At 38.6% G+C, this 27,621-nt stretch overlaps 1 protein-coding gene across 8 annotated transcripts in view; it reads left to right on the top strand.

The window, feature by feature from the left end:
- The window catches only part of MYLK (myosin light chain kinase), a 218,262-nt gene that overhangs the window by 156,599 nt on the left and 34,042 nt on the right, over positions 1-27,621 (top strand). For all 8 annotated transcript variants that reach the window (XM_033003371.2, XM_033003368.2, XM_033003369.2 and 5 more), the window contains 4 exons: positions 412-498; positions 11,981-12,031; positions 13,729-13,856; positions 16,934-17,087. In XM_033003371.2, the coding sequence (XP_032859262.2) occupies positions 412-498; positions 11,981-12,031; positions 13,729-13,856; positions 16,934-17,087 (420 nt within the window). The remainder of the gene's footprint in view (positions 1-411; positions 499-11,980; positions 12,032-13,728; positions 13,857-16,933; positions 17,088-27,621) is intronic.

A 27,621-nucleotide genomic window follows, 5' to 3' on the forward strand; every position in this document is an offset into this window, starting at 1 on the left:
AATGGAATAGAAGAATAACATGTCAAGAGATTCTTCTGGATGAAATGATGCTTCAAATACGTCTTTGTCTTGTTCTTCCATGCACTGCCTAAAGCAGCTTTGTACACACTGTATTTTGTTCTATTCACTTAAAGTAGACTATCTATTTAGATGGTGTCTCTTGTCTAGTTGATTTCTCAGGTTCTCAGTGCAACTGCTTTCCTAGAGGGCTTCTCCCCCTCTGCTCCCTCCTCCTTTTAGAATGTGACATTCTCCAGGAAGTCTGTGTAAAAAGCTTTCTTAAAAACAAAAAAGGACAGTAATTTCCTCTAACTTTGCAGAAAGATCCAAAACAAACTGATGTTAATAGGCAGCTATTTCATTATTGATTTTTAAATAGGATTTCTATTTCATTATTTGTTTTGATTGCAGATGCCTCATCCACAAAGACCTCAAAGCCTATTGAGAAGAAGACCAAGAAGCCTAAGACCACACTTCCCCCTGTACTACCAACAGAAAGTAAGTGACTGATTTTGATTACTTCATTTTCAGTGGAAACAAAAGAGTGCTTTGGGATTCTGTGGTCTTTCCCTTCTGTTTCCAGGCACAGTATCAGAAGCTTGTGCTGTTTCTCTACCCCTTGCACATAAATCATGTGAAATTAGTTTTTGCCTTGTGGGGATTAGAAGCAAGTGCTGAAACTGTGGGTTCAGACCTAGCCCACTCTCTTCTCAGTTTTCCATAATGGTGCAATAAACTTATGACACAGATTTATTTTTGGCTGCCTCCCAAAGAGCACAGAAATTCTCAAGTAGTTTGCTTCAAGTCATGTTGTGTCCTGTGTAGATATATATACTGTTTTACCATTGGCAGGCAAGGTATCTTGACTGAAATGTCCTGTAGCATGATCCGTACTTTTTTCCATGACCATGGGGAGTAATTTGGTGAATTTTACATTGATTCTTTTAAGTCTAAATGTTTTACTTGCTTTTAATGTTTCTGAAGTATCAAAGCAGCTATAAATTCCCATGTTTGCTACACTGTATACATGCATTTGACTAAGAGGAAGTTTTAAATCCTAAAGGTAGCATAACCCAGTAGTATCAGTTTAGAATTTCCTAATACCACTGCTACTTTTGAAATTAAGTGTCTGTGGGATTCAAATATCTTTTAAATCAAACACTGGACTTTGAAAGTTGTCTGTCTGAGATGTCTACTGTGTGAGTTCCTAAAAAAGATGTGAAGACACAGTTCTAATGGAAACATAAAATACTTTATCCAGTGCGCTCTCTCTCAGAAAAAAAAAAAAAAAAAAAAAAAAAAAAAGAAAGAAATTGTAACCTGATTTTCCAGCATGGAACTTTTCAAGCTGCTTTCAGCAGGACTCAGTTCAGTTTTGTACTAATAGATGGTCACAGGTAATAACAGTGCTTCTGGAGTTGTTGACTTACACAGAGCTCTGCCCTGGACTACAGCTATTTCTGAGTTGCTGGCTGAGCATTATAACTTTCCTCCCAGCCAGTCATTTGGGGGTGTGGGAAGGGTCATACCGACATGCTCCATCTCATCATCTGAGCTTCAAATCCCGTAAATAATAACAATTACAAACAATCATTTTGTTGTTGAACATCAATAGAAAATAAAGTTTTAAAGCCATTTAAAGCTCCACAGTATAGTGTTTTGAATAGTGTTTTCTATGCACACAAATGCATACATTTCCTCTGATCCTCCCAGCAGTGTTATCAGTTGCAGCTTTCCCAGGAGAAAATGTGAGTTGGGAACTAAGTATAAATATGCGGATACATGACCTGATCCACATCCTGATGAAATCACTGCTTGTCATGCTGTTGATCTTAGTGGAAATTTGACATAGGTAGCAAAACAGAAGCTAGAAACTCTGGCTTCAGAAATGATTGGGAAAAGAAGGTTGAAATGATGGTGAATGGTTTTCTTAAGGTCGCTCCATGGCATATTATATCAGTGTTTAAAGCTCTGGAACTTTGTAAGCTCTTTTTTCAAAATACCTTTAAAACATCTTTCTTGTTGCACTGAAAACATCAAGATAACCAGAGAGAATGATAGGAAGCTGGGCTTTGGAAGAGCTTTTGGAAAACCTTAGGAAAAATACATATTTAATTTTAAAAGGATTTGACTGCAGAGATTCCACAGGTGATTTTTAACATCTCAGCCTCCGCCTCTGAGGACTGTGACTATTTGTCTGCCTGAAATGAGTGTTCCATTTCTACGTTTGTAAGGGGAAAAATATACAAAACTGATCCAGTAAACTTCACAGTTTCAATTAAAACTGAAATCCCTTTCAGATATAGAGATTTTAAAGTTCTTTACCTGAAAGAGAATGGGCTTAAGAAGTCAGATATTTGTGCATCTTTACTGTATTTCTCTCAAACAAAAGGTTACTAAAGAATGACTGTGAATTAAGATGTCACAACCTAATACGTAGATAAATTTTTACTGTGACCATTTCTAGTCCTTGTTGCCACATCAACTCACCAACAGTCTTAATGGCAAGTAGAGTATAAGGAATGATACTGAAGAAAAATAGAACAAAGATTCCTAATAATCCCACTGAATAAATTCTGAATTTTGAATAATGAATTCAGTCACAAAAAAAATAAACCTTTTCCATTTTCTGTAAGAAAGTGCCAGTCAAATTTCATGGTTAGCATCTACATCAACCTCTTCTACCTTCAGATAAATTATAAGTGATCCTTGTTTTATGCTTTAGTAGAAACCTTCAGGAAAGTAATTAACTTTTAGTACCTGAAAAAAAAATCAGTATGTTTCTTTTTGTGAAAAATAATGAATGCTATCGGTATGTTAATCTGTAGAATTTGTCTCACTGTGAGAATAGTTGCTGACCCAGATCATTTGACTGTTCATTCTGACATTATTTTACTACTAGAAGCTTGGCTTTTGTAAGCTACAGAAATCCAATAGTAAGTCAAATTTTGAACATTACATCTTTTTAAAGGCAATACATACTAGACTCTGGCTTAAATTAAGCAGTTATTCTCCAAAAAACATCTATGAAGGCAGCTTTGTAGCATTCAATATTTAACAGTATCTCTGAATTGATGATTGCAGTGTTTACATGCAGAAAGATTGCTCCCATGCTAGCAAATTAGGAAAATTATTATGTATTTCTTTTTGCTTGCAATTAATATTCTGTCACCAGAATTTAGTAATAATTAACACTGCAGAATGCAGCTCTGTAATGATAAATAGAATAAATAATAATGTTTCTGAGAATAACAAACAGATCCAGCTTTGAATCTGAGTGAAATAAATCCCAAGGAAGAATGGAGGAAGGACACCTCCTTTTTTAATGTTGGAATTGGTTCATTCTTCACTGACTGTACTGATTTATGCATTATCACTTGTGTCTTCATTAGGTGGATGTGAAATGGTACTGAGTTAGAATAATGAAGTGTTATGCTTCTTCTGCACAGATAAAAACAACTAGAAGAGGCAGTAGAAAATTGGAACCTTTCATTATTTATGATACTGCATACTCCATGCTATGCCAGAACTATCAGTGGATAATGTTAAGGGTCTTCTAGTTTGACATAACCCTACAGCAGAAGTACTAAGCTCAAAATTCTTACCACTTGAACATTTCTCTATGGAACTTTGAAAGCATCTACTGTAAAGGGATTTGGGCACCCAATTCCCATTGAAATTAGCAATTACTTCAAATTAGGCTTAAAAGGAGTTGCTTATTTTAATTACCAAGGCCACCCACAAAATCTTTAGTGCCTATTAAATAAATGTTTTTGGCCCAACAGACTGTGGACAAATCAAAGTTCCACTTGAGATTTTTCAGAATACATAATGATTTGAAGGTTTATAAATAAATATCCTCTTTTTCAAAAAAACCTATTACTACTGCACATTTCCTAATACTTTGTCCTCCTTAATGTGTCTTAAGCTGAGGACGAAAACAGCAGTAAATCATAGCTTGAGTAATTAGCCCAATATCAGATACATTCATTTGCAGGTCTAGAACTTAACTTTCTTGATCCTCAGTGTTGTGATTAGTTTGCATGCGGTATCCAAAATACTATAGATTTTTTAAACTGGTATCCCAAATATTTATGTAAAATATGAGGTTTCCAAAGGAGTTTTTTCCAAAGGTTTTTTCCAAGATTTGTTGAGAAAAAAATCTTAGTACAATAGTTAGATGATATTTTTTAAACTTAACCAGAACTGAGCCATGCAACATAACTTTACTATAGTAGGAAGAAACTGTATCCCAGTCATTGCTACTGAGAAAATAATTGGCTTTAATGCTTTAAAAAATAACCCTCCTATTGGATTAAAGTGCTTGGAAAGAAATGCCCACTGTTTTTTGTAGGGCTAATTCACAGCACTACTTCCAGTAAATATTAAGAAATGGCAACTATCACCTGTCATAATCAGTGGTATGAAAACCTAACAGAATATCCTGGATTCTCTCATCTCAGTAACACTTGTTAAGCCCACTGTTCTCATATCCAAACCACATACATTGAAGAGATGACCCAGCACAGAGTCTGATTGCACAAATATAAGTTCTTCTGCCCAGTTAAAAATAAAGTTACAAAGAAGAAAAGAACTTCCTCCTCACACCTTCAAGTAAAGGAGCCAAAAATACATTATTTAGCAGTATTTGGTATCTTGTTGATATAAATCTTCTATATCTGCTACTGTATAAAATGTTTGATTTCATGTCAAACACATTTTTGGTTATGTAACTATGCATTCCCTTCCTGATAGTTGTTAATAAAATGTTGCCACTGACACTATCCAGACCAAATCCTCTGGAAAGCCACACTGTTATCTTCCCAGATCTGATTTCTCAACATTATTGGTACTTGAATGCAAGGCTGAGCAGTGGCATCTCTGGAACAGTGTGCCATAAAAGTAAATATGTCAGCCAAGACTCCTTAGCATGTTATATATTCTTTTCCATAGTGGGGGGGATTCTAAACATTTTAATTACCATGGAAAAGTTATGAGTCAGTGGTCAAATAATTAACATGCAGTTCTGTTATTTACTCTTCAATAAAGAATCTTATCAGAGAATCCAAGTCTGCAAGCACAATTTTAAGAAAAAGTCATTAAAACATTAAACTTGATGCATCCAGTTTAGATAATATATAACTAAATCAGTAAACACTTCAAGATTTTTGTTGATTTCCATTCTATCAATATAATATGAAACACAGCACCGATGAATAAAAATTGCTTCAAAATCTTTATTTCAAGTCAGATTGTTTTGTTCTCTGTATATACCTTTCCATTTTCTAAGAGAAGAACCGAGTCACTAAGGAAGTAACTGATCAGATCAGAGATGTTCTTTTAATTGCAGAAATAAGAGCACTGTGTGGCAGCTGTGATCTGGTGACTGTGCTGCTGCTGTCCTTTTTGGTCCCTGGGATAGTCTGAGATACTTTGAGGGTCAATGAGGCTATCCAAATCAGTTCTTTCAGTCCCATTCATTTTCCAGAAGGTCCGTGCTGCTCTACTCTTGACTGTAGCAAGAAGGATCGAGACATTTTCTGCACAGTGAATGCAAGTATTTAGTGTGTTGGAACAATATGAATTACATTGCCAGGGAATCCTCTGACCAAACCTTTTCAAGGAAAAAAAATTAATACTTTTTTTCTAAGAGAAGCTGAAAATTCCTCTCTTACTATATGTAAATAAAAGTGCCATGAGCTGTTTTTAAGACCTAGATGTGATTTCTCTGAAACTCTGAATAATGAAAGGTGCTGACTTAATTCCTCAGGACTGGAGTCCAAGGGTGAGTAACTGTGGCACAAGGCCCAACAACCAAGTTAGGCTGGAGTAAAAAGGCAACGCAAGATTTAACTTGGTGATTCTGAAGGTTGGTTGCCTCCACGGACGAAAGAAAATTCAGTTACTGTATGTAAAAAGAGAGCAATGGAGAAACACTAATTTGTTGTGTAAATCACCTCTCCTTCATGGCAGTTTGGCACTGTTTAGCTAAGGCTGGGTATGCATTTTGAATCTCAAGTTACTTTACAGCTCACACCTTACTGACATTTTCTGAGTTAATGTTGGCACAGAACAGTATTTTCCATGTGTTTTTCATACAGTCCATCCTACATATCTGTATGTTGACAGAAGACAGAAATGTTTATTGCCTGTCTCATGCAGAGAAAAATTAGTAGGTTCTGCAACATGGCCTTGACCTAAAGAGGTGCCATGCATCATTAATTCCCAGTTCAGCCATTGACTAGAAATTGCAGATCTGAGGCACGTAATAGAAGCATTGACCAAAGTTTCTTCTCTACAAAACAGGGACCTAAATCTATTTGCTTAATTAATGTGCAAAAGCACATAACACCTAGCTTTTCTCACTGAAATAGCCTGGAGTTCCTAATGTCTAAATGACCTGACAGTATTTTCCTACATAACAGATTGAGTAGCAGGCTAGTAACCTACTTTAGATTCCTGTTCCTACACACTCAGGCACAGCATTTTGGCATCTAATTGTAGATGTTCTCACCGGACATGAGAAATATGAAAATTAAATCTATATTTAATAAACTAACAATGTTGTTTTGCTCCCACCAGAGCTTTTAGTGGAATTCACATGACCTGGGTTGTTTGTAAGCTCTGTTTGATACTGCATCTCTTCTGCACTGCTCAGATTTGCTTTAACTGCAAAAATTGCTCAAGCTCAAGCACTGTGCTACAAAACCGCTATGGATTTGTTTCTTCCTCCAGCCGAGCTGTTTTCAAATACTGAGTTACTTTCAGTGTACTATATTGCATTATTGAAGCTCTGAGTGTGCTAGGATAAGCTAGCTCTCTCTTGACTGGAGTGGAAGAGTAAGTATTTCTTGGATTTTTATTTTTACTTTAAGAAGGAGAAGGAGGATGGATTTTTTTCAATTAGAGAACAAGCTCTGCATGATTTAGAAACTAAATATGGAATGTTGCAACAAAATGACAGTTGTTTATAATGAAAAAAATAAAAGTATTAAAAACTGTTCTGAAACACACAAACTCAAATAACTGACTTGTATGGCATTTGATTTTCTAATTTCTGCTTGTCATCAAATTTAAGCCAGCATTGCTTTCTATTTTATTATATTTAGATAATAAGCAATTATTTGGAAACAGTATGAGACATTTGCTCTTTGAGAAGCAATGAAGTGAAACTGTTTAAGCTTTCAAACCTTGATGAGTTGTCAGGCTACTGGTGTCAGTGCATTGTGACTGTCACTTTTCTCTGTAGCAATTAGCATAGGTTCATGAATGTATGAATAATTTGGTAAGTAATCATAGAATCATAGAATAATAGAATGGGTTGGGTTGGAACGCAACTTAAAGATCACCCAGTTCCAACCCCCTGCCATGGGCAGGGGCACCTTCCTCCAGCCCAGGGTGCTCCCAGCCCCGTCCAACCTGGCCTTGGACCCTTCCAGGGAGGGGGCAGCCACAGCTGCTCTGGGCACCCTGTGCCAGTGCCTCACCACCCTCACAGGAAAGAATTTCCTCCTTATATCTAATCTAAATCTACCCTCTCTTAGTGTAAAACCATTACCCCTCATCCTATCACTACACCCCCAGATAAAAAGTCCCTCCCCATCTTTCCTGTAGGTCCCCTTTAAGTACTGCAAGGCCACTATAAGGTCTCCCCGGAGCCTTCTCTTCTCCAGGCTGAACACCCCCAACTCTCTCAGACTGTCCTCATAAGGGAGCTGCTCCAGCCCCCGGATCATCTTTGTGGCCTCCTCTGGACCCACTCAAGCAGGTCCATGTCCTTCTTACGTTGGGGGCCCCAGAGCTGGACACAATGATGTGCTGACTTTTTCTACTACAATTGTGGCCATCATCTTTCTCCTATTTCATCTTGTCTGAGCTGAGTAATACCTGTAGTAAGTTTTTGCACCATCAATGAAGTCTCTGACAGAAGCAATGATAGAATTGAGTCATTCATTGCCTTCACCACAAGGCCAAGTGTTTTATTTTTTCTGTACTTCTAGGTCTCAGTCCTTCCATGCTTTCTAGCACAGCAGTGGGTAGTGAAGCTTTACAGGCCCTGTAACCTATACCTCTTGATTCAGACCCTGATATCTATACCCAGAAGGGTCTGAAGGAGATTACACTGTGGTTAATTTACATGTGGGAGAGAGAGACCTCATCACATCCCACATGTCTGAAGCATTCAAGTGAGATGGTGAAGAAGAAGCAGAGACTTGAATCTGGGATTTCCATCTCCTGTATAAATACTCTTATTACTATATCTGACACATTACAGACATGACTTCTTTTTTCAGTTTCTCTTAAAGGAAACTCTGAAAAAAACGATATAGTGCCTCTCAGAAGATGAAATCTTGAAAAGTTTTGCATGAGGGGAAAATGATTTCCTATGTCACTACAGTATTGGACTATGTCATTAGCCCTGAGCTATGCTGAGCTGAAATGAGGCTATTCCACAAGCAGACAGAAGCAGGGAAATGTCTTGCTCCTTATGGTAACAGAGTTAGGTATTTATTGGACTTGTTTATCAGGTGCTGAAATCCATCACTATAGAAGACATGCACATAATTTTAGGCAAGTCCCTCAAGGAAGACAGTAGGAATTATGGGCTGGTTGGAAATGCTATCTGAGTACTGATGGTTTTTTCATACTGTAAGAGTTTTACTTCATGCTTTATGAGAGCAAGTTGTACAGAGAGACATTTCAGGGGAGGGCTATGCCTATTTTTAGTAAAATTCCAAAAAAGGGAAACAAAGAAGAAAGACAGAGGCTTCTGAACATATCTGCTCTCATGATTCACCATCAGGGCAAAGAACGGCACAACCAAATGTCCCACAGCTATCAGCCCGTATGGGATCTTTCCCTTTTTAAGTTTACGGCCCCCACCCAGACAAACTCTCTAAGAGGCAAACCTGCCTATAAAGTTATGTAAATACCAGCCTTGTAATGCTTACATTAAGTTGTTTCTAGAAGGCAGATTCATTTCAGGAGGGAATATTATGTCCTTTTTCTTCCAGGCTGGTTTTCAACTTCAGCCTGTTTCAATGTAAATATCAGGAGACAAACTGTCTTTTTTTAAAAAAGCAGTAGAGGCAGACTTGAACTAGCATTTCCAAGAGGTTCAAATGTTTTAATGAAAACAATCATTTGACCTTGTCAGCTTGGGGCAACCTTATTAGATTTTTTTCACTAACTGTCTCCAGCAGCTTTTGAAACAAAAGTTGCGTTTCAAAAAGATACATGAGCTGAGCTGGTATTCTTAAGGAATCTTAGAACAGTGGAGCATATGCTATTAGTGAAAGGAGTCAGCTTCACAGACCCAGAGACACATCCTCGTACTCATCCCCTTCCACACTGCTCCTGTGTTTCATTTCTGCTCAGGGCTATTTGTGTCTGCAAAACAGGATATTCAGCCAGACCTTCCAGCAACCCTGTGTAATCTGCAGGGTTTGATGAAGTCCAGTGACAGTTTATATATCCTCTGTTAAGTGAATGTAATGTCCTGGTGGATAAAAAATAAAAATTAAAGGAAAAACTTGGATTTACATATAAAAAAAATAGTACCCTAGATGAATGGGGTGATGGGTTCATGTTCTTTGCTTTGCTGCTATGGAAATCTTCATTGAGGTGAGAGCCTTTTAAACTGTCTTAAGCATAAGCCCTTAGTTATTGCAGGTCTAGGAGGGACACAATGCATTTATTCCACTTACTGGATAAATATAATACCTGGTGGTTCGTTATACATCCTAGCCTGTATAGACACATTGTCCTTTAACAGTGATAAATTGAATGTCACTAACTCTAGTTGTGAATGAAAAAATTGTTATTGGGGTCCCTTCTGTGGTGATCTGAGAGTGACTGATTGTAGGCAGAGAAAAGTGAGAGGGGTATCTGAGTATATAGATATCCATTCTGTGCATATATTCTGCAAAGGTGAAGAATGACAACGTCCGTCAGGAGGGAAAAAAAAATCTTGAGATATTAAGAGTCAGAGTGAAACATGAACATTTGGAGAGTGTGATGACTCCACCAGCACCTTGCTTGTTAACAAAGGTGCTGCAACAAATATACAATGTAGGCTAAGAGGGGATAGCTGAGTGAAAATCATGCTGGATTAAAGAATTTGCTTTTCCTCCTATTATTCTGCAGTGACATTTCTGAAAAACAGAAATTGTATCTGCAACCCAAGATGGCACTTGACAAGCGGTGCATTTTCCTCATTATTGGTGCTCTTTGTTCTTATCAGTCTTAATGGAATGTGGAAATAATCAAATTTGTGTCATTGCTTTAGCTTGTATTAAAAGCTGTTACAGCTCTGAGGAGATAGCCAACAGCTATTTCATTCGCAGTTTAGAGAAGAGCAGAGAACCTGATGTCAAATACAGCATGCATGCACACTAAAAATACTTACGTTTTTAAATCATATAACTGAATCAGTTTGCATGTGATTATGCATTTAATGAGTAACTAATAGATTATTTCAATTAATAGGGATGTTTAACAGCAGATGATAGGCCAGGCTTTACCACCCTTCCCGCTGGCACCTGGTCATATAAGTAGTTTCATCCACATAACTGTGAGAGGAAAGCTGCTTTGAAAACACCACTTGTTGCTTTTGCTTATACAGCTTGGGCAAAAAAAAGGATCTGGAAGTATATTTGCTGTGACTTAGTACAGCAGCCAGGGCACACGTCAGTCTGTTGGTGGCCCAAAAAGTAATGGGTCCCTTTAATGAGGCACAGCGTTCTTTGAAGACCTCCATTTAAACAGGGTTAAGCCCACATGGAAAACGAAGCAGGACAGATACCTAGCTCATGTCTTGGTGGTTCAGTTATGCTAGGATAAACACCTCACAAGTACTAATCTAAACCTTTAACTAGTTCTGTTGAGCTGACAGTCATTGAAGAAGGGCTTCCTTGGGAGATCTCCAACTATTCTTTTTTGACTCAGCTATAAATACTGCAAGAAAATCCTACCTCTCCATTATTGTGTTTCTGGTTCCTACAAAATCAATAAAGACTGAGCATATAAAAGCTAAGCATACCTTGAGAGAAAAATGCTATGAAATGGTAGTTTATAAAAAAGAATCTGGCAAAAACTTCTATATTCGGTGCATAGTGAAATATTTTTCAGAATGAGCTGAATAAACACTGATGTTGACAGTTAAACCATTATATATTTATTAAAGCATTTGGTCTTTTAACAACCTCACATCAACACATCAGTTACTATCTCCAATGTCTCTAAAACTTAAAATCAATCTTCACATCTGTCTGTTGCTTGAGCTATAACATTAGACTCCCATGGTGGGTTCACAACTCACGACTGTAGTAATTTTCTACCTACCAGTCTTCTCTACTTTCTTTCTACTTACGATTCACAACTTGTTGAACATTGTCTTCCCCAAATTTGTGTGCCCAGATTTCAAATTCTAGGCCATATTTTTTGATGTCATGACCCTTTCTTCTGTGAATATAGCAAAAAGTTGTCCTTGCCTAGGGAAGAGAATGAGGCAGAGGGGTGATACTAGTATTTACTGTCTGTATATCACTGTTCCTTTGCTAGCTCACCAGTGGTATAGGAAACAGCATGCGCTGTTAACTATCTTAGTTTTAACTGCACTCATTCAGCATGGATTATGCTGGAAATCTGAGCAGAAATTCAGTATGAGACGGATCTTGTCACAGTGTTTTCACTCCAGTTAAACTGCTATAAGGAATGGAGTATGACAGATTATGGGAGATGCGTAGCATATTTCTCTGATTATTTTAGAAAGTTCCAGCCTCAACTGTGAATATTCTGAGGATCATTCAGGACAATAAAAGTGTTTTTTTAAAGTATTTTTAATTCTTGAGTTTAATATGCTGAAAGAACACATTATATTTTCAAGTGCCAACAAAGTGTCACTATGGATGTAAATTTTGTAGTTAATCTGATACTTTCCAAAACTCATCTTTGAATTTTTTTTTTTTTTTTTTACTAGGTGAGGCAACAGTGAAGAAGAAACCAGCTCCAAAGACTCCTCCAAAAGCAGGTAATTTGTTGCATGTCATCCTTTAGGAATAAATAATAAACCAATATAGTTTTAAAGAACAGATACCACATTTCTAAGTAGAATTGTTTGCCTACTACATTTGTTTGCATGTGTGATTAAACAGTGGGTAAACGAAGTCCCTTTTTCAAACTTGTTCATAAGGTTACACTGGGCTAAAACTTCAATTCTGAGCATGCAATAAAGTTACTATCAAATAAAATGTAGCAAGTCCCTACCAAATACCAGCAGCAGCCTTGTAACTCATGCCCTTTCCTATATCCACAGCACACCTTAGCCTTCTGTGAAAGTCATGTTTCTGTGTATTACAGAATGCCACCTCTACATCAGTAGTTACCACCAAGAAGTTGACAGATTCTGCTTTTCCTTATAACTGGCATTGTGGTAACATGTTCATGTGTTTGCACTCTCCTAGGCAAAGCTATTTAAGGTTTCACAGAACATTCCTCTATAGGAAGCTGCTTTCAGTGTCGTAAAACTGTCAGATTTTTTAACTGTTCAATTTGTTTTCTATGCCAGATATGTGCCTCAGCCTAGTTCCCTTCAGATATTTCAAAACAAAAACACTTTTCAAAGAACAAATCTAGGGGAAAGAAAAACCCACTTTGTTTTAATTATACAGAAAAGAAAAAGAAAGCATGTTTTTCATGCCCAGAAGCCCTGTGCTTTGGAGAGGAATGCTCCAGATGGCAGTGAGGTCATTCTAATGTTAGGGAATGCCTTTTACCATTTCTGTCAATATGTCCTCAAATCTGCCCAGTTCTCCCCTGACACCACCACACCCCCCCACACCCAGAATATTTTTCATTGTGCTGCTCTTGCAAGGCAACAGCCAACAGCACAGGTTTCACCCTGGAGTCATCCGGACTGTGCTATCTCTGGCATCTGTCCCTAGCAGCAGCCAGGGCTCTGGCGCACTCAGCATCAGAACCAAGAGTCCAGAAGCAGCACTGTTAGCAAAAGAGATGTTCTCCCATCTATTGATACTCAGGCGGTGAGAGGGAAGACGAGGAGAAATACCTGATTCAGAAATGAAGGAGTATGAATGGGACTGCAAGATTTAAAAGAAGCACTATAATACACAGACAAAAGGATCTGTCATTGCTCGCAGGAGAATTGAATGTGATGGAGAAAGGTGTCAATTTCCTTCCCTGTCTCTCTAATAGATGTCCCACATGCTGTTTACCTGGCTACTGAAGCCAGAACCTTCACAGGCAGGTGTTGAGTCTTAAATTTTCTGAATGATGTTGATGACATTAGGGAGCAGGTTTGCAGACCCCCTTAGCAAATGAAAATTGATATGAAGTTAGCTGGAGCCATTCTTCAAAAATACAAAATACAAAAGAAAAAATGAGTTTTTTTCTGGAAAACCCAACACAGAATTTCATAAGCTGTATATTTGGAATTGGTGGTAGGTCTGAACACTTTTGGCATTTGGATTTCTATACCTTGGTCTTGCACGAGCAAGCTTCTGATGGGTAGATTGTTCTTGCTTCCCTACAGTAGAATTAACACTGTCCACAGAATTGTTCCATTGAAAGCAACAGATAACTGCCAATCTGGATTTCAAATGCTGCTTTGAAACTGTTGAGCTGAGAGATGTATGTGTTTTGAATTTTAAGAAAAATAGAAAATATAGTCACCTAAAGAGATTTTTTTTATTTTTTTTTTTTCATCAGCTGCCCCTCCTCAGATTACTCAGTTCCCAGAAGACAGAAAAGTCCGTGCAGGTGAATCAGTGGAATTGTTTGCCAAGGTGGTAGGAACAGCACCCATAGCTTGCACCTGGATGAAATTCCGTAAGCAGGTAAATTGTTTTCTGGCCTGTTTTAACAATCATTGCAGAAGTAGCACTGGAAAGGAACACCAACAACCCATCTTGTCCATTTCCCTTCCCCAGGAACTGGCAAAGTCCATGTCATTCCTGCCAGATGTTTTCCTCACCTCTGCTGAAAACATTCCAATGATGAAGATTTCACAATTTCCATTAGCAATCTATTGCAGCGCTTAAATATCCAGTGTTTGAAATTTTTTCCTAATGACTAACCCAAATCTTTCTTGCTACAGTTTAAATCCATTGCTGACTGTCCCCTTCTATAACAAATGACTGTTTGTTTGAGAAAAGCCTTAGACTGTAATTAAAGGATAGGTGATGTGAAAGATATAGGCATCTGAAAGTATCTGTCGCAGGAAACGTTTCTCTCCTTCAAAAATAACCTCTCCTTCATTGATGCTTGGTTTAAAGCTATGTCAGAGGCAAAATGCCATATAAAAAGCTTAAGTGAAATGTCTTACAATAGAAATGTCACCGTACAAGGCACAACAGCAGTCATGCTGCTGTGAATGCCCTCACCCCCTAGGTTTAACGTTCCTTCTATTTTAATTAATTTCCTTGAACTATATTACATGTGCCCATAACAGCAGTTTCTAAAGAGAGTTGCTTTAGTGAATAGTAAAACCGCTTTAAATCAAATAACCCAATATGCAAGTACAAACTGAAAGATGAAGTGCCATGTTAGAATAGAGCAAATATAAATATACACTGTAGCTGCCATTCTGCTTATTTCATTCTGAACTCCTTATGCACTCTATAGAACATAAATAAAAACATCTCCTCCTACAAGGAAGTTTAGACTCTAAATCCAGATGTGTCAGCAATTAATTGAAGGAATTCAAAACAGCTTGCTAGTGCAAAGGGTATTCCAGAGTCCATCTCTGCTAACCCCAAATAACCTCTTTCTTCAGGCAAAAGGGTGATTTTTTCCTGAACTCCTACATTTTCTTAAAATTCTTTAGTTTCAAGACTAGAGTTAAAAAGTGGCTTACCCATTTCTACAAAAATAGGTCTCAGAAGCTCCAATGACATTCAGTGTCCTGTTTTGCTGAGCTCTGCCTTAACACATGAGTAAAATGTACCCCTCAAAAGTAAGTTTCTAGTTTGTGCCGAATTCTGAGTTCATTGTTGAATACATCAATCTTTCATTTATTAAATTAAATGGGGAACCAGTTACTATGTACTGTGCTGCACCATTATTTTGCTTTCTTTTTCACTTATACTTCACCGTATATTGTTTTATTCTTGGATTTCTTCCTCTTTTATAAATATGTTTGATTTCAATTCTGTTGCATTCCCAGTGCTAAAAGTGAAAATCACCCAACTGATCTTGCAATTTTCCTGGGGGTGATTTGTAGGAGTTATTTGAGCAGATCCAGTAAGTGGTGAGCTGTGATTTCAGCCCCGCCCCGTATGCTGCAGCATGCAGGAGGGACTTGTCCTCTCCATGTTTCTTCCTCACATTCCCTCAGGTTCAAGAGAGCCACAGTGGCCTCTTACAAGTATATTCTGGACAAATATCTTTTGCTTGAAGAAGGGGTATGTCACAAAGTTGTAACCCATACTGTTGTACATGATGACAGTCTAGTGGATGGATGCTGGAACTGTGCTCAGCTAAAAAGGAGAAAGTGTTTGAAAGCCTCTTTGTTAGTTAAGGAACAAAGTCCATCATTTAACATTGCCAATTGTTGAAGCTTCTTAACTACAACCAGTGACTTTCTTTTGGGAACACAGGGATCCGGCTTCCTGTTCCCTACAACCATTGCAAGTCCCTGAGCATCCTTTCAGGGATTTCTCTGCATAATGCAGATCTAGTTCTACTAGACTGAGTTTTTTGTTACTCTTGTCCTTTGACTAATTCTAGCGAAGCAAAACACATAAACCGGTGTAGAATCTCAGAACAAAGTACGGTGGCAGGGGGAAACAACTTCCAGTATAATTTAAACTGTAATCCTACACAATCCCATTTGCTAACTTTCTGTTTGAGTTACTGTAGGAGCATCTTTCTCAGGTTACTTTTAGGCATATAGCAATGCATGCGTTCTATCACAGTTGAAGAGAAATCAGAGAAAGTCCTGCTCTTAGCCTTGTAATTTATTCTCTGGATATATGAGACAAGATAAGGCAATCTAAATAGCCTTCATTTTTAATGAAATTCTGAGAATTAGTTGGAAAAGTCACTTATCTAAGAAGGAAGTGGTGGGAGGAAGAAGGGCATTGACATTATGTTGTCTCTTTCATAAGAACACGGTGTACAGCTTCTGTAATTGCAGTGTAGCATTATGAGGTTTTTAAATAATCTGCCATGTCTCAAGCTAATACTAATTAAAGTCTCAGTCTCCTTGCCCATTTATGCTATGATAGCTTTGTTTCAATTAAGAATTAGTTCATAATATGTCTATGGTATCCATCTGAGATTTTGATTTTTGTCTCTCCAGAAAATAAAAATGCTACAGGAAAGCTAAATCTGCTCTTTGTATCTGTCTCTGCCCAGCTGTAGCATTACATCTCCATTTCAGGCAACATCATCTTCAATTGTTCAAACCCAAGAAAGTGTTACCCTGATTTATGTGGAAGTACAGAATAAAGCTGGTTAAGACAAGAGGGTAAAAGTCAAAGCTATGGATGATTTGCACAACGCGCCTCTAAAGGGGAATGGCAAATGAGTTAGGGTATTTAAAGCTAAACCCTTGGTCCACTGTGGTCACTGTGAGATATGTAACACCAAACTTTGTTATTTTGCCAACTACATAGTTTGCACTTTCAGCCTGTCAGAGGAGTTAGAAAGTGAAGCTCCTGTTCTTTAGTGGAGTCCCAGCAACACCAATGCTCCCCGTTGCCTTTGAAGGACTGGAGCCATTATCATGTTCCACTGCATTTCTAGATGTTTTGTGTTGATTAGACTCTTTACCAGCTGCACATATTCACTGCTGTAATAGTTATCTGTAGATAGCACTAAATATGGTAACCTTGTATTGTAATTTGAACTCTTTCAGATATGAAAAAAAATATCCCATAAAATCTTTTTTTTGTTTGTTTGAATTTGGCAGATTGAAGAAAATGAATATATTAAAATTGAGAATGCTGAAAACAGCAGCAAGCTGACAATATCATCAACAAAGCAGGAACATTGTGGATGTTACACCCTAGTCGTAGAGAACAAACTTGGCAGCAGACAAGCACAAGTCAACCTTACAGTTGTTGGTAAGTCCATAATAATGCTTTAACTCATTCTTCAGATATCACTCTACATTTGCTTTATCTATGATGATATGCAAAATATTAAATAAAATAATCAGATTAGTTAAGAAAACTGAAATGAAAAACTGGTACTTTAAAAATATCTGGACTGGACAGTGTCATTGTAATAAGGACTATAAGCAAGTTCAGTAGGGCTATACTATATTTTATTTTGCAGAAATACTAATTACAAATGGAGGTACAAAATAGCTCAGGCTTTAAAAAAAGTGAGAAAAAAACAGCTCTTGTCTGGTTTTTGGTTAGACATCATTTCTTTTTCCTGTTTACTGTTTGCAACATCCAGATGTTTGCGAGACTACAAATTTTGGAACTGTTAGTTCAGGAAGGATTGAGGTGTTTTCTATTAGACTGTAAGTTTGAAAACATCCTGGTACTTGGGGAAGGGAGATTTTATCCTTTTAACTGAAATTCTTAGCACAGTCTACTGTTTTTTAGTGGCAGCAGCTAATAAAGACACTCAGTTTTGAATATGGAGCCCTTCATATATGGGCTTTAACATGCAGGTATTTTAAAGTTTCAAGCAGCTTTGTCAGATGGCACATTCAGACCATCAGGTTTGTTGTAGCAGGCTGTGGACAACTGCAGACAGTTGTAGACTGATAGACAGTTGCAGTATGTTTGCAGATAAAACTGCAGCCCAGATCTAGACCAGCTAGCTTGAGTATCAGACAAAGTCTAGATCTGTGACATCTAGCTCTGAAAGGGCTAATGAACCCACCTTGGTGTGGATATACAGGAAATGGTTCCCAGGGAAATCTAGGGAAGTTCTGCAAGTGAAGAGAGTGATTTGGTGAAAATATTAGTCTATGGGTTGGGTCTGTTTCTAGCCTGTTATCTGTGGCCTCTGCAGAGGGGTTCTGACACAAGGTGTGGGAGGGCAGAACTTGCCCAGGCATTCGAATGAATTCTAGTTCAACCAGCAAGGCTGCATCCTAATCACACACTCGTAATTTCATTGGCTCTGCTGTCCTAACAGATACGTGGGCTAGTGAGCAAGTAAAGAAATGGGAGTATAAGGCCAAAGATGAAAATCTGACTTCAGTTAAATCAGTGGCAAAAAAACATTAACCCAAGCTAGACTGGAAATTCATTCCAGCAATCTAGTGAATAACATACAGTTTCATGAGTAGAATCACACTTTCAAGAACAATATCCACTGCTAAAGAGTGAATGTCCCTCAGTTGCAGAGTGCTGTACATATTGTCACTAGAGGCATCTTGATTAAATTATTTTTTTTCATCTAATCTGTGGCTTTCATTGCAGTTAAAAGATAGCTGAATGAATGAGTATAAATATCAAGCAGATTCCAGCAATGTGCCAGAGAATTCAAGAATAGAAGAAAACAGAATAGGTATTTTTCACATGATGCATAGATAAATTGTACTAGCTCTTCCAACAGTAGGTTGTGCAGGTCGGAAGTATAGCTAGGTTAAAAATGAACACCATGAAAACTTGATCCTTGAATAATCATCATATACATTGTTCTGGGTACAGCTTTTGGCTCCAAAGCCACAACACAGCTGATTAGCATCTAGAAGAATGGCAGGAAATTAATTACTCTTTACATTTCCCTTTCTTTCACTGTCTCCTAGGCAACTGCTGCAGGCTGCTAACTAGCAGGTTATGGGGAAGGATGGATTTTTCGTAGCTGTACTAGGCCGACAACTTCTATTATCTTGTAACTGTGTGAGCCTTGACTCATTATTATATAAGTCACTGTTTTATATCCTTTGGAGTTAATTGGTTTGAAAGTCTTTGAATTCTATAACCTTATAAAGCTACATCTCAGCCTCCTGCTTTGCTCTTCCATAAGAAATGTGCCAGAGAACAGTGGGATTCCCAGAGAGGCTTTTGGAAGAGTTGGGTGAAGAATTCTTACAATGTGCTGGAGTTTGCCATGTGTTTTGGCTGATGACAATTTATCTGTTTCCAACTGAAAAGAATAAATTCCCTCTTGAAAAATTGCCAAGCTCTTCAGTGAGACATCTAGCTGATGTCAGCACTGACAAAGGCATGACAAAGCCTCAAGATTCCTAGTTTGCTACATATGCATTTTAAGGCCAGATTCTTCCATCTGGGTACTCAAAAATATGGGAAAAGGGAGCAAAAATGTCCTCCTTCTAGGGAATGGGTTAGAATGTCAGTGCTGAGATAAAATCTTGCACCCTGTTTGTACCTTTAAAGGTATCAAATGTTCATGAAAGTTGGAAGGTACTTTTCTCCAAAGTCTGCTCCAGTCAAAATAGGGAAGCTATGCTTCTCTGAATACGCAAATGTGAGACTTCTTAGTCTTCCAAAGCTCAACCTTAGGCCTCAGTTTTCACCTGTCCATTATCTCTGCTCTATCCAAAGTACTGAGAAGAGACTTGCCCTCCCTGCCCTGACCCAACATTTGTGGAGAAAGCCCGGCTACCAGAGATCAGCTCTGCTTGCCTCAGCTATTTGTAATAAGCTCTAAACTCTGTGTGAGCTGCCTTCCTATAAGTTCACCAGCAAAAAGCACATCTACGTGGATGCTGTGTGCTCAAAATACTGCTGACTGACCACAGTCCACAACTGAATTTTGAATGTATTGAGGGAAACTACAAGTACAGAACATCTGCTTTCTGGAGGAGTGTGCCTGAGATGACCTAGAACTATGTTTCTCAAAGGGCTAGCTAACAGGCTTGTCTGTTCTGAATTTTAGCAAATCAAAAACAGTTGTTAAAATATAATATGTGATAAATATGGAAATAAATAAGTATTGCTTTTATTATTACTTCTTACAAGCATGTGGATTGCAAAGTCTTCATGCTGAGGGGCAAGCTTCTCATGTGAAAGACTCCAGTAAGCATTTCCCAAATTAAATTTGGACTGTAACGCATGCCAGGGAGCAGGTTGCCCAGTAAAGTTATACAGTCTCCATACTTGGAGGTATTCAACTTCAGACTTGATAAGCATCTGAACAATGTGGTTTGACCTTATAACTGATCCTGCTTTCAGCAGAAGGTCTAAAAAGCTTCTTGAGGATATTTAAGACCATCCATGATCTTAGTTTTATACTTTCGGTTGTCAAAGACCTTTCTTCACAAAAAATAACATTATTGACTTCTCTCCAACCAGAGGACAAAGCTTATCTGCCAGCATTCAAATCAGAAATGATCCTGCTGTGATTTAAGCCCTAAGTCCTAGACTGTAAACTATAGCTGGATATGATTTTTAGAAATTATTTTAATGATAACATTTAGGGAAAAAAGCTACCCTGCATTCTTTTGAATTTGTCTCTGACACATGTTAAATCTCACTGCTCACTCTGTCAGACTCAGACATCAATTTCAAACTTAACTGAACTCAGCAGCGGTTCTGATACTTAAAAGAGTTTGAATAGTATATGATTCAATGTCATTTGGGCCATGGGAAAAGATGCTCTTGAAAGAAACCCAACTTTGTTCTAAGGAATCGTTTTCCTTTGCAATTTTCATGAATATCAATGAGCAAAATGTCTATTACGCTCAGCCTCCAGTTTGCAGTCCACGCACCAGATGCACCGATACATGGTCAAGTCAGAGGAGACTTGTTAATTGATAGGCAGTACAGTGTGGCGGCCAGTACTCAGCACTGAGCCACAAGGACTGAGTCTTGAGTTTCACATTGATTCATTGAATAACTTTGTCTGCATAAGCACTAATAATACTGGGAGACCTGCAGTAGAAGTGAGACACCCAAGTTAAGCAGTATCTTCTTTTAAAGGGTTGACTGGTCCCAAAATGTCCATGTTGAGCTCTTCTCTATTGTTTTGATTAGCTCTCTTAATAAGCAATTTCATTAGCTGAATGATCTCTCTAGAGAGATTTTGCAACATGTTTCTGCTCCCAAAACCAAAATGGCCTGATGTGAGACTGAGCCAACGATCTACAGCACTGTCAGATTAAAGTGGACTTCTGTTGCCAAAGCTAAATGAGCCAGTGATAAATTTAGTGTAAGATAGGACGGATTTAGGCAAGGTAGTACCCTCACTGTACAGTGATAGCAAGGAATATTCATTCCTTTCATGCTGGTTTTGGGGTATATATGGGTAAATTTATTAAATCTATGGTTCTGAACGTTTTAATCTGTAACCACTTCTGACAAAGGAACTTGGTTTTCATACTGGCTAAAGCTGCTTACTGTGACAGAATCAAAAGAATAACAGAGTATTCAACAAGGAGAATTTGTCACTAGAGAAGTAGTCTGTTCTGCAGCTAATGCCACAAGCCTCCTTCATGATTTCAGGCAAATCGGTTCATGTTTCTATGCCTAGTATACAGGGGTTTTCTGATGATCAGTGTTTGGTGAATATTTGGATATTAGTGATATCCTTTACTTTTTTTTTTAATATGGAATTGAAAATACATGTACCACCTACCTGGGGGCTGATTTTGACCAACCTTGTTTGTCTTTTATAAATCCTTTAGATTTGTATTGTTCCTGGTATTTTATTAAAAAAGAAAAATAAAATTATCATGGTGATTAGTGAGCTATGTGGTAGATATATACAGAAGAATAAGAGCAGTATTGTTATACCCTGAGAGGCCTAAAGACAATTTTTATGGTGTTTTTATTACTCTACGCATTTCTGCACATACTGTGTACCGTGTCCTCATGCACTGTTGAAAAGTGATAAACCAGGTACTTAAGGACACATATATAAGCATGTTGCACACAGGCATGCAAGTAATATAAAAGGAATTCACTAAGTAATACCTGCTCCTCAGCATGACGTTACAATTCCATACTTGGGTTGGGATGGAGAAGTTGCTTTCTGTGAGGAAACTGTTATTCCTATGCCTTCAGCAGAACCTGTATGAGCAGAGTCTTTCCAAGTAAAAATGAGAAAACACAAGTTTAGCTTGAGAACAAGATCTGATCATCACTGACTCCAGCAGTCATTGAATATAATGGTAGGATTATTAATTGCTTATATGAAGGGCTTGGTCCTGTTTCAACAAGTGACATATATGCATGCTATGTTTGCATTAGTTCTTTGCCCTGAAACTCTGTTATGAGGAAGTGTGGTAGCATAGCCAACAGTTCACAGTGGCACTGTCAGCATTTTTTGTGAGTGCCTGAGAAATCTGGCTTGGTGCTAGCCACTCAGACTGAGTAGATCCAGCAGTGATCAGAAACTGCATGTTGTGTCTCTGGAGAAGCAAGTGCAGACATCTGTGAAGCAGACAGTGAAGCAGAACAACTGTAGACACTTCTACAGAGAATACTTCAGCTTGAAAGTGTTAACATGAATGATTCTGAAACTTCATCTTCTTTTGAGAAGCATCAGATTATATCTTGCAGTATCCATGTGATTCCCTGTTTACAGTTAGGGTTGAGAATGCAGTGAATTTCCTAAGAATATGTGGGTGGACTCAATCTCTAACCTTTAGTCTTTTAAATTCCTCTGGTTTGCTGGAGGATTTTTGTCACCAGTTTTATGGTTAAAGGGCAACTAGACTGGTGGTTAAGGGAGAGATGTCTCATGTTGTTGTTATTGCTGCTGTTGGAGTTCAACAGCGCCCCACTGTCAGCCTCCCCACTAATGCTTAGTGGCAAAATCTGCAGCTGTATCAAAATTAAATTTTCACAGCAAGGTAACAATGTGTAGAAGAAAAACAGCTTACATTGCCCTATGCATCAGTGCAGGTACACTGATTCAGATTTATTCCTTGAAGGGCCATTAGTTTCAATGTCATTTCCGTTAGGAGAAATTCTAGTAGAACCCCCTGCTTAGTTATTTTTCCTGACACCTTCACCTTTCTTCTGATGAAGAAAAGGAAGTACCATGACAGTATTTTTCACAACAAAATTCCTGTATTTTACCTGCTGTTAAATGCTGAGAAAGTCTTAGTTACTAAGAAATTATTCATCATAACTCCACACATGAACATGGGGTTCCTAGGACCCAAACCTCAGTGGAGACTTGGAATCTGCTGATAGTCTTCCTGGGGAAAGACATAAAATTTTTTTTGCGTTTCAGTGGACAGGTTTTGGAGCTCTAATTCAATCAGTTATCAAACCAGATGCCTAACGTGTATCACATGAGTAATCCGAATAGCTTGCTGACTCAGGCACAGGAGCAGATGGTTTCGAAAAAGAGCTCCTGAGAATGCATTATATATTTGTTTGTTCCATTAGGCCTGTGGCAGAGGAGATGTTCTTGTGCTGTGGGCATTTGCGTGGGAGTGGTGAGCTCTGGTTTCGTTCCTGGTTCCATTCTCCAGTGTGTCCTTGGCCAAGGTCATTTTATTCTTTTATGCCTCAGTTACCCCAACTGGCAAAGAGGGAACAACAGCATGTAAATGCTGCTCTGGGCCTCCAGTATTTGTGAGCTACTTTATCTGCAGGTCTCAAAAGGACAGTTTTTAAATAACTTAGTTTTATGCCAGAGCTGTTGGGAGGAGCAATAGGGTGAGGGATCACACTTCAGGAGGCTAGCATCAGCCCGCAGTGTGTGCTACAGGGCAGGTGTGAATTTCAAACTCTGCTCCCCTGAGCTAACTAACCTTGTTCTTGTGGTCCTCGGCTCTGCTGGGGTGGCTGTTTTACAAGGAGAAAATTTCTGTTCACCTTAACATCTCTTGTGTTGTTCTGGGGGAGAAGGCAGGCATTCTTTTCTAGTTTATTTTTATCCTAAACCTGTGGTACACTAACATGCCGAAGGGTGTTAATGGTTGTTACAGGGTGTAAGGAGTAATAATATCTCTACTTATAGCACTCTTCTCCCTTGGAAAAAAAGCTGCAGGGCATAGTTTTCCGAGCAAAGCAGAGAGGTCTGCCATGACCCTGAGCCCCGTCAGCAATAATGCCGAGTTCAGTTATGACCTTTTATGGTTTCGCTTTTCTCCTGCTGATGAATTTCAAATGAAGGCTTTGCCAGCGCTGTCGGCATGGACAGTGTTCAACTGACTTTTGCAGCATATTAAATACCTTCTCTGGCTAAACAGCTTGTGGAATGGAATTAAATTGTTTCTTTCTGTCTGTTCTTTATCTGGCAGGCAAATATGACTATAGCTAATAATAGTATTATACGGTAATATGATAACTGGATTTAGAAAGAAACCAAACCAATTTTGAGAACAGATAAAGAAAACTACTCCAGAGACATTGCTTCAGTGCTGTCTCTGTTCATAAAAGAAAAATCACTTTTTTCAGAGGCTGTGGTTATACTGTTCTCAGTTGTCAGAGGCTTTCTACTAGAACAGCATTGCTGCTTAAGAGCCCACCAGAGCCCTGCAAGCTCTTAATGTGCAGCAAGCCCTATCACCTTGCTTTGGCTCAGCCTGACCCTCACATCAAGTAGCAGAACAATTTCCATTTCCCAGTGCTCAGAGTTAGATAAGGAGATTGCTGCCTTTTTTGGTCTCCTGGAATGGTGCTTGTGTCGTGCGGACTCTGTAAACTGAGCCAGAGAGATCTGGATAGCACGGTTTCATGTTATGTGGGTGTCCTGTATGAGCTATGGGTTTACCACCTATGCAGAAAGAAAGTCCTTTTCCTTATCAGGAGGAATTTTGGTTTACACACCACTGAAAAAAAAGGCAAGGACCTCACATAGAATTTTTCTCATAAATAGCAATGATTTAAAGGTTGAGCATGCTTATGCTTTATGCTTCTCATAGTGCACAAATACAAATTAATTAAGGGTTACTCCAGGCTGTATATCAAAACCTGTTTACCGAAATACTTCTGAGAATTTGTCTGAGGAAGGACTGCAGCTGAATTCAATTTGGGAGTAAGAAAGAAGTGCGTGTTTCAATCCTGGTGTGGTTTTAAATGTGGCTTACACATTTCATGTGGGGCCAGCTTGTGACCTTACCATCTGCCCTAAGGAATGGATGCCACAAACAATAAACTGGAATCTGACCTCCTTCCTCTGGGGTAGTGATAATCTATGTCTCCCTTTGTTAGCAAGTAGGTTTTTTTTTTTGTTTTAATTTGTGCCTAGTTTGCTGGAGGACAAAGGGAAGAAAGCAGTAGAGCCCTCCTTCACATCACCTCCATTCCCCTCTTGCTCCCCTGTGCATGGCATGGAGCACATCTGAGTTGCTACTGCTGTTTCTCTGCACCATAAGTGTCAGTGACTTTATGAAGTCTCTGTGCTGCTGTGCAGAACAGTCCCTGAGGCAGGTTTGAGGCCAAATTAGCTACTTTTCCATCTCCTTTTCCTGCCATTGGGCTTTGGGAGCCAGCTGGGAGCAACCCTATTCATATTCCTAAAGAGATTAAGTAGGGAGCTTTGTGCTTGAGTTCCCCTTAGCATTTGACTGTCCAACCTCCAACTGTCTTGTTAGCCTCTGCAGTCATACCATTAGGCAAATGAGGTGATCATGGATACTGGTAAAAGAGGTATAAATACTATCTGCTACAAAGGAGATAGGTTTGTAGGATTCTGACCAAGTTCAACAGGACTATGTGGATACAGCCAATTTGACCGTGACAATCTAGGATATCGTAAAGTGTAGCTAAGTCTTCATTTTGGTGTTGTATGCATGCTGTAAGTTGGCCAAGACTGGAGTACCCTTAGTTTCATACAGTTATGGTATCTTATGGTGGAGAATATATACATGTTTTCTTTTATTGCATGTAATAGTGAAACTGAAGTTAGAGCTTGACATTTTAAATTAATTGCTTCCCCTATAGAAATGTTCACAAGGACCCGTGTATTTTTTGATGCACACCCCTCCTTCTAGTTCACATGGCTTGTGGCTATGGTTTGGTCCAGAACAAGAAGAACAAAACTGTGGTCCAATGAAGCCTATGTGAAGCCCTCATAGTACAAGCCCAAGTATGAAATATGTTTGTGTGTGTAAAAGACTGCACGTGTCATGCAAATGAAATATTGAAGATGGGCAGCTCACTGACATTAATGGTATACTAAACACTAAAATAGAAGGACAAAATAGGGAATAGCGCTTGACTTCCACACCCCTCCTCAACCCACTGGATATTTTTATTGGAAGCAGTGGATGGTGCTGATAGAGATTTCATATTCCAGAAGGGAATGTAGTTTGGCAAGATGTCCTAGCCTTCAGTACAGACAGATGAATAAAGGGTAACCTTTAAAATCCCCATAGAATAAACTGTTGAGAAACAAAACAGACACATGGAGAGACCATCTGCAAATTCTCTGAATGTGCAGAGCTGTAGAATACCATCCAGTCTGATATAATTTTTAAGCATGGTAAAATGGTACATATACATCTGTCATATTAAGAAAGAGCAAAGATTAGGCTTTCGTTCTTGTTTATGATCTCTCATAGCAGCTACTACCCCAGTATTTATACACTGAGTAGATCTGCAGGCAGTGACACATGGTAGACTTCAGACAAAAACGTGCGTCTTTCTGGCTCAAGAGAGTCCAGCCAGGATTGCAGGTTTTCATCTTTGCCTACTGGAAAAAATTTATTAGGAAAGTAGAAATATTCCCAAGGCTGGCAGATATTAGACTAAAGCCATGTAGCGTTTTCTTTACCACTGATGTGCCCTTGGCCATGAATGTTTTCTCTCCAGTGCTCACATACCTAAACCTTGCTTCTGTAAACTGTGCTGGCCAAATGGTTTGCAGTTATCTAGGTGAGTCATGGAAAGAGAGGTCACTGAGACAACTGTGACCTAGGCAACTGATTAATCATGCCCAGAGTTTCATTTGGAAACAGAAGTATGTTGAAAGTAAGCAAATAGAGACTCTATTTTCATGTCCTGCATGGGAAGCAGGCTACCGTGCTCTGCAAAGACTGAAGAATATGCACTCCTTCCTCCTTCAATGTAAAATTCAGCGCAGATCATTAGAGCAAGCTAACACTTTCTTCTTTCAAAAAAAAAAAAAAACAAAAACAACCAAACAAACAAAAAACCAACCAACCAACAAAAAAAAAAAAAAAAAAAAACCCAAACAAAAAACAAACAGCAAACAAACACATACCATCCAGATTTAGCTGTGTGCATAGCAGATGTCAGAGAATCTGCACTTTGACAAATGTGAACAGATGCCTCTCTAAGGTGATAGACTGACTTAGCTTTTTCTTCAAAGTATTTTCCTCTTGCTATCAGCAACTGCTCTGTTCTGTTTGGATTTAGAATAAGTCAGCTGTTACTTATCCAAGTCCTATCTGCATCTTGAGATGATGCAATGATGATTATGTAGGAGGAAAACAAGACACAGAGCTAAATATCCTTCTTCTGTACAGACTTTGAAGAGGACAGAGGTAGCATCATTGCCTACAAGATCTGCATGGGTAGTAAGTTGTAGTGAGAAGAAGATGGCTATCACTGCTGTTTGACTAAAATCATACAATCCATGTGTGCCACACAACCAGCTATCTGGTGCTGCTGTAGCTTTGTACAAGGGTTCTGATATTGTCAATGGTGTGAGCATTGAATTCTTGGTTCTTGCAGCTCCAAGGAGGCTGGGGCAGGTCTAGTACAGGGAAGAGGAGTGCTACTGTTCAAGCACCAGGAGATCAAG

This window comes from Tyto alba, unplaced genomic scaffold, assembly GCF_018691265.1.
Source record: "Tyto alba isolate M040663 unplaced genomic scaffold, T.alba_DEE_v4.0 Super-Scaffold_7, whole genome shotgun sequence".
Taxonomy (NCBI): Eukaryota; Metazoa; Chordata; class Aves; order Strigiformes; family Tytonidae; genus Tyto; species Tyto alba.